Source organism: Pantherophis guttatus, chromosome 17 (assembly GCF_059756535.1).
Source record: "Pantherophis guttatus breed Tessera chromosome 17, ASM5975653v1, whole genome shotgun sequence".
Lineage (NCBI taxonomy): Eukaryota > Metazoa > Chordata > Lepidosauria > Squamata > Colubridae > Pantherophis > Pantherophis guttatus.
This window is the reverse complement of record NC_142079.1, coordinates 2557042-2565056: the sequence shown is the minus strand read 5'-3', so window position 1 is coordinate 2565056 and position 8015 is coordinate 2557042. Positions and strand designations below refer to the sequence as shown.

The 8015-nt window shown below is 49.9% G+C and overlaps 1 protein-coding gene across 2 annotated transcripts in view; it reads left to right on the top strand.

Moving 5' to 3' along the window:
- The first annotated feature begins 1768 nt into the window (after window positions 1-1768).
- INPP5J (inositol polyphosphate-5-phosphatase J) overlaps window positions 1769-8015 on the top strand; it is a 32610-nt gene continuing 26363 nt past the window's right edge. Inside the window, exon 1 of one of the 2 annotated variants that reach the window (XM_060691871.2) lies at window positions 1769-1977. In XM_060691871.2, the coding sequence (XP_060547854.2) occupies window positions 1888-1977 (90 nt within the window). In that variant the 5' untranslated portion in view covers window positions 1769-1887. Of the gene's footprint in view, window positions 1978-5523; window positions 5650-8015 lie in introns of those variants that run through there. The other variant, XM_060691872.2, reaches the window with a different exon arrangement.

Here is an 8015-nt window from a genome sequence, read left to right as displayed (position 1 = left end):
CGCCAGGCTGGGCTATCAACATAACAATTTTAAATTGGGTTTTAAATTCCTGGGGTTTTAAATTGAACCGAATTCATTTAATAATTTTAAACTATTTTAACTGATGTTGCCTTGTGTTTTTAATAGGCTGTACACCGCCCTGAGTCCTTCGGGAGAAGGGCGGTATAGAAATAAAATTATTCTATTCTATTCTATTTTATTCTAATACCACTCTATAAAGCTTTAGTAAGGCCACAGCTAGAGTCCTGCATCCAGTTTTGCTCACTACACTATAAAAAAGATGTGGAGACTCTAGAAAGAATGCAGAGAAGAGCAATCGGGATGATTAGGGGACTGGAGAATAAAACATACGATGAACGGTTGCAGGAACTGGGCATGGCTAGTCTAGGGAAGAGAAGGACCAGGGGAGACATGAGAGCATCTTCCAATATTTGAGGGGCTGCCACAGAGAGGAGGAAGGGGGTCGAGCTACTTTCCAAAGCACCCGAAGGCCAGACAAGGAATAATGGATGGAAGCTGATCAAGGAGAGATTCAACCTGGAAATAAGGAGGAATTTTCTGACAGTGAGAACGATCAACCCATGGAACAGAAGTTGCCTTCAAAAGTTGTGGGAGCTTCATCACTGGAAGCTTTCAAGAAGAGTCTGGACTGCCATCTGTCAGAAACGGTGTAGGGTCTCCTGCTTAGGTGGGGGTTGGACTAGATGACCTCCAAAGATCCCTTCCAGCTCTGTTAGAATCTGTTCAATGTGGGCGAATTTCGTTCGCTCGGTTGACTTTCACAGAGGACTCGGCCGGTTCGTTGAGGGTAAAACTGCCCTCTGCAAAGGGGAGCAACGGACCAGACTGCGAATAGATACGTTGCTTAGCAAAAACACACAGATACGCACAGACTCTGAACGTTTAAAGAAAAATAAACAGTCTTTACTTGTAGTAAAAAAAAAACAAAAAAAAACTTGGCTTCTCAAAACAAAGAGAACACTTCTTCAAATCATCAGGGTTCAAGACAGAAACATAGTTTGCTTACAATTCCAGTTCTCTTCAGTAACACCGACACGGTTCCTTTCAGCCGTTCAACTTTCTAATAGCAGGAGCAGAAGTGAATGAATTTCCTGCCTTCTTTTATGTCTGCTTAGCCCAGCCAATTAGTCATCTTGCAGCAGTTAAAGTTCCAGAACATCGTTTTCTATCTATTACCTACCCAACCATAGGATAAGCATCCAACACGGTTCCCGGGACGTGGGTGGGGATGGGTCATGGATGGGAGGGGGCAGAGGACCCCCCCCCAAGCTGCCTCTCTCTCCAGAGCCTCTCCGCCTCCACCTGGGGCTCCCCGACGGCCAGCTTTGCGCCAGAAGCAGAAGCTGCGCCTTTTCCCCCCTCTCTCTCCTCTGGTTCGCATCCCGAGCTGCGCGTTCCTCGGGGGGGGGGGACCAGGCAGGGAAGGGAAGCCAACCCCCCCCACTCCACCCTCTTCCCCCCCCTCCCAACGGGTTGCCTTGTCCTTGATTTCTCTTGCGGGGCCAGGCGAGGAAGCCTCCCCTCCGCTGCGCTCAAGTTCCCAGCTCCGCCGGGCATCCCGCGCCTTGAGGACTAGAAACTTGCTTTGCCCTCCCAGAGGGCAAGGCTTGGGTGGAAAAAAGCCAGCTTTTCCGGAAGCCGGCTCTTGCTGCTTCTGCTGTTGCTGCTGCTGCTGGCGGCACTCACGTCAGCCGTCCCTCCTCCTCCTCCTCCTCCTCCTCCTCCTCCGAGCCGGTGGCGGCGGCGGGGAGGCCGAGCGAGGCTGCGGTGCCTTTTAAATCCCCCCCCCCGGCGGCTGACGCCAGCAGCGCCCGGGGAAGGAGCCTCGCCGGCGGCCACAGCCATCCCAACCCCAGCATCCCCGGGATGGAGCCTCCGCCGCCTCGCCGGAGCGCCGGGAGGAGCAGGCAAGCGCTGCCCAGGAGCCGAGGGGGAGAGCCGGCCGGCTGGCGCAAGGTGAGTCCGCAGGTAGAAGGATGCGGGCGTCGCAGGTGAGCTGGGGGAGGAGGGGGGGGAGATCAAAAGAGGCCACCGGCGGGCGGGGGTCTTTTTTTCCCCCACTCGGGGGAAAGAAAGAAAGAGAGAGAGAGAGAGAGAGAAAGAGAGAGAGAGGGAGGGAGGGAGAGAGAGAGAGAGAGAGAGAAGGAGGGAGGGAGGGAGAGAGAGAGAGAGAGAAGGAGGGAGGGAGAGAGAGAGAGAGAGAAAGAGAGAGAGAAGGAGGGAGGGAGGGAGAGAGAGAGAGAGGGAGGGAAGGAGGGAGAGAGAGGAAGAGAGAGAAAGAGAGAGAGGGAGGGAAGGAGGGAGCGCGCATCCCGGGCGCACGTGTAGGCGGCGGGTTGGAGACGGTGGCGGGGACGCGCGCGCGCGTGGCTTGCTCGGATCCTATCCTTCCCCCCCCCCCGCCACCCACCCCCACCCTTCCATCATCCCCGTCCCTCCCCCCCCCATCCCCGTGGGAGTCCCTGCGCTCCTTTGCGCCCACGAGAAGATCCTCTCTGGATGGATTGGAGCCCCTTCCACGGGATAGGAGACCCCCCATCCCCACCTCGGATGGGCTTCCTTGGCGCCCCCGCGCGCGTGGACTCAGACGGGGCTGTCGTGGGATGGAGCTTGGGGGGGGGGTTGTACTACCCGTTGGCCCAGATTTTTTGGGGGGGGGACGTTCCTCGCATCCTCTCCCTCTTTGTAGGGGAGTCGGGAAAGCAAGGAAGAAAAATCACGCAGACACACGCGCGCAATCTCACACACACAGGGGAAACTGCCCGCGCAACGTTTTCTGTCGTGGTCTTTTCTTGCCCTTTGCAAATCGCTGTTATCTTCTGATGGGGGTGGGTGGGGAGTGGGAGAGGGAGAGACCCCCTGGGATGAGGGATCTCACTGGGGTGTAAAAAACAAGCAGGGAAAGGAGTCTGACTCAATCAGCTTCCAATGGGGAGGGGGGCTGTCCTCCCCCTCTCCCCTCTCCCCTCCCCACTTCCTCCCCCTCTCCCCTCTGTCCCTGTCCGGATTAAAAGAAGGAAGGAGCAGTTTTTTCTCCCCAGCCTCTCCAAGGCCATCCAGACTGGCCATTGATGCTCCAAACACCCCCCCCCCCCCGGCCAATGCCTGCCCGCTTAGATCCTCTCCTTCCACCCAGATGCCCAGGAAGGGGATGCCTGCTTGGCTCAGCACCTTCCAAAGAGGAGAGATGAAGGGCAGGGCTGCGGGAGGCTCTCGGGCACTCTTCTGGAGAAGGGGAAACTGAGGCAGGAGGCCATGGGGGGGGGGAGAAGGAGAGCGGCCCCTGGGAGAGAACTTGTGCTCCGAGGGATTGAGGAAGGGGCTCTGGGGGGGTGGGGGTGGGGAGGATGCGGAGGAAGCTCAAGCTGAGATGCCCAGAAAAAAAAAGGGAGAGGTTGGCATTTCGCCTCTGGGTTTGGGGACAGAGACGTGACAGGAGAAGAGAATTTTGCAGAAATGGGCACGACCGGGTAGCCTTTTGGGCCCTCATTTAGGAAACAGAATGGCAGAGTCCGAAGGGACCTTCGAGGTCTTCTAGTCCAACCCCCTGCTTTAGGCAGGAAACCCCACGCCTTCTTGAGTGACGGAGAGAGAGAGTCCGAGGGTTTTAGTTATTTATTTTATTTTTAATTTAGACAATTTATACCGCTGCCGACTCACACAGGGCCACTCAAAAGCGGCTTACCAAAATATGGGTTTTGCGGGACGGTGCATCGGCCTATCCCGGATTTTAAATTTTAAATTTGGGGGCTTTATAATTGGGCCAATTATTTAATAATTTTAATAATTTTAAATTTTGTCTGTCTTTGTGCTTTTAATCGGGCTGTACACCGCCCTGAGTCCTTCAGGAGAAGGGCGGTATAGAAATAAAATTATTATTATTATAATTATTATTATTATTTCCTTCTGAGTCACGGGCAGGCAACTTGGTGCCCCAGAGTCCAGGGACTGAGGGCCTGAGATTGGGGGGAGACGGTGGCGGGAATTCCTGCCCAGTTTCCAGATGCCCCCCAAAATGCCCTCCCCGGGTGTCGGGAGCATCAAATTGCAGCCGAGGAGGATCAGGCGACGGATCGATACCCGGGGTGGGTGAATACCGGACAGAATCTCCTGTTTTTCAGAGGGGATTTAACACACCTGACGAAAGGCAGGGATATCATTTCGCTCGGCTCTTGGCATCTATTATGCATTAAAAAGTTACTTGACCCTGGCTTGGCTTCAGGCCCAAAGAAAAGGAAGTTTCTCAGCTTCTAAATCGCCCCAGGCAGAAGCAAGGGCAAGCTATAGCTCTCCAAAGCCAGGTCCCATTGTCCAGGGAATTTTTTTTTTTAATTTGATTTATCTGCCGCCCTTCTCCAGAGACTCAGGGCGGCTTACAATGCGTTAAGCAATAGCCTTCATCCTTTTGTATATATTTTATACAAAGTCAGCTTATTGCCCCCACAAACTGGGTCCTCATTTCACCTACCTTAGAAAGGATGGAAGGCTGAGTCAACCTTGAGCCTTGGAGAGATTCGAACCAGCAGTAATTGCAGGCAGCTGTGTTAATAACAGGGTGCACTAAACCACTGTACTATCAAGGCTCAATTTGACCTCAGGCTGTCTGAGCCTGGCCTTTTAAAGAGGGTGGGCTGGCATGAGGATGGGGGACCACTTGCCACAGTCAATTTCCCACCGGACACCTCATTGCGGGACAATGCAAACATTCCAATGTTGATTATTTAAAATAATGCAAAACGTATTTTAATTTCAGAATAGAATAGAGCTATAGAATAGGAAGGGACCCTTGGAGGTCTTCTAGTCCAGCCCCCTTCTCAAGCAGGAGAATCTATACCATTTCAGACAAGTGATTTGTCCAGTTTCTTCTTAAAAACCTCCAGTCATGGAGCACCCACAATTTCTGGTGGCGAGCTGTTCCCCTGGTTAATTGTCCTCACCGTTAGGACGTTTCTCCTTAATTCTAGGCTGCTTCTCTCTTTGTTTTAGTTTCCATCCGTTGCTTCTTGTCCTGCCCTCTGGTGCTTTGGAGAATAATTTGACACCCCCTCTTCTTTGGGGCAGCCCCTCAAATACTAGAGTACCGCTATCAATCATGTTGCCCCTATTTCGGCAGAAACCCAAATCCTGCAGCCGTTTTCGTCTCCAGGCCTTTGATCATCTTAGTTGCTCTTCTCTGAACATTTTCCCCCCCCCCCAAATCTCAACCTCTTTCATTTTGTCCCTCCTTTGGCATCCTTTCTTTTTCTTTTTTTAAATTCTATTCCACAATTTCTTCGATATGATTGTTAACTCTCGTCCTGCGGCGAGTTAGCCCTGTGGCGGGTTGGCTGCAGCAAATTGGCCATGGCGAGTTCACCGTGGTGAGTTGTCGTAGATCCCCTGACATGGTGGCCCGAACCCTGGATCGCCTGTCTTCTGTGGCCCTTCCCAGCCCGTCTTCTCCCTCCTGCCAGGCCGGTGGGAGCTTCAGCGTCTCTGAAGGATGGGCAGAGAATCTCAGGCAGTGCCAACGTTCCACGGCTGTTGGGATGCAAGAGGGGCAGCCTCCTGCAGAGGCCAGGCCATGGCACCATGGCCAGGGACACCTCGGACGAAGACCTGGAGGTTGCCCAGATCGCACGAGTCCAGGTATCGCCCAGGGCCGACCAGCGATGGTGCCCCTGAAGTCTTGGGGCATAAGCATTCTCCCTTCCCAGAACCCCGGTTGAACCCGCATCCTCCAAGTGAATTGTTAGAAGAGGGTGTGAGTGAGGCATCGAGCAGCATAATAGCCAAGTTAGAAATATCTCACTTTTTCAATCAAAATAGAGCCGGAAGGAACCTTAGAGGTCCTGTAGTCCAACCCTCTGCTCAATCAGAAAACTCTATACCATTTCAGAATAGTCTTATTTTTAAAAAAAAAAAAACTCCAGTGATGTGTGAGCACCCACAACTTCTAGTGGCAAGCTGTTCCGCGGGTCGATTGTCCTCCCTGTTAGGAAGTTTCTCCTCCGTTCCAGGTTGCTTCTCTCCTTGGATCAGTTTCCATCCGTTGTTTCTTTTTCTGGCCTTCCGGTGCTTTGGAAAATAGGTTGACACCCCCTCCCCAACGTGTTCTTTGTGTCCTTGATTTATGACCGCAATGGAGCCCAAAATTTCAGTGGCTGAGTGAAACATTTGTTAAGCGAGACAGAAAAAAACAGGACCGGCTGAGCTAATTCTATTGTATTGTACCCTGTTTCCCTGAAAATAAGACCCAACCGGAAAATAAATCCTAGCAATCCTTTTTTTCAGGATGCTCGTAATATAAGCCCTACCCCAAAAATAAGCCCTAGTTAAGACTGTCAGCCAGATGGATGCATTTAGTACCGTATTTTCCCAAAAATAGGACCTAACCAGAAAATAAGCCCTAATGCTTCTTTCGGATCAAAAATTAATATAAGACCCGGTCTTATTTTTGGGGAAACATAGTACGATATATTACAACAGAAGTCTGAAGACATTTCTTCCCCATTCCCTTACCAAAAAATGTGGGAGGGTCTTTTCTGAGTCCTTTACTCCACCCACCTTCCTGCTGGGGGCTAAGGAGCCTTTTATCTAACTGGTCCCTCCCTGCTTCTCATGGACTTATCCCCCTCCAAGGTTGTTCTCACATACCATTACATCAGTTGACCCAGGTGGCTGTTTGGTCTGATTCCTGGGTGGGGGAGCAAGTGTAGTTATGATTTTACTTTTGTTCCCCCCCCAATTTTTATTTATACATTTTTCTTTAACATATATGTGTTTAGTAAATACTGTATTGTCTGGGTCCTTTTACATATACATAATTATAGCGATAACAATATTCTTTATTTATATATCAAGGGATTTTCCCAACTTCTAATTCCTATCTTTATTATCTAACCATTGATCAAACGAATCCCAAGTTAAAAAGTATTCTTTGTCCTTTATCTTTATTGCTAACCTACCCATTTCCACACATTCTAGTATTTTTTTTAAAAAATTATATTTTCACCTGTAGGAGTTTCCTCATTTTTCCAGTATTGTGCAAGTACAATTCTCGCTGCAGTCAAGACCTGTCATATTAAATATACATTCCCTTTGCCATATTTTTCTGGCAGTATGCCTAACAAAAACATTTCTGGTTTTACATCTCGATGTTGCTTTATTATTTTCTCTAACCATGTATGTAGTTTTGTCCAAATTTTTTTTTTTTTGCCTTTGTACATTTCCACCACATATGGTAGTAGGAACCCGGTATCTGATTGCATTTCCAACATTTGGGGGACATGTTTTTAAACAACTTTGCTAGCCTGTTTTTATTGCACCTTATGAACCATTTAGGAGATAAGGGGCTTCCCAACCTGGCTTTTTAAGCCCCTCTTCAAAAGCCGGACATAATTCTAGGCACCCGACGTGTTAAGGGGAATACTTTCTTTTGCAAATCCCAACAGCAAGATAGCAGAAAAGGGCTATTAATTGTAGATAAGGCTTAGCTGAGTAAGGCAAATTTTCCCAGTCTGGCAGTCCAAAGTCAAGCCAAAGATTTACGATCCCAGATCAAGGGAGGAGATGAGGTCGTGGTTAGTCAACAAACTGGAGGTTGTAAATAACTACATTCGAAGTATCACAGTAGGCCCAACCAGTTCCTGGAGTTGCTTTTAGCAAGAAAAACCTTCTTTTCTAAGAGAATTTAGTAATCCCTGATTTACGATGACATTTTGAGTCCCAAATATATGTTGTTAAGTGAGGCATTTGTTTGGTGAGTTTTCTCCCATGTTACGACCTTCCGTGTTAAGCGAATCCTTGCTGTTGATACAGTAGTGGTATTCACTTACCTTCGCTACCGGTTCGCAAAGGTGAGCGCACGGGCACATGCGCAGAGTGTCCGTGATGATGTCTGGGAGGGTGAGCGGAGCCTCCCACTGCTGCTACCAGTTTGCCCGAACCAGGTTGAACTGGTAGAATCCCACCACTGCGTTGATAAGTTAGTAGCCTGGTTAGTAGCTTTGACT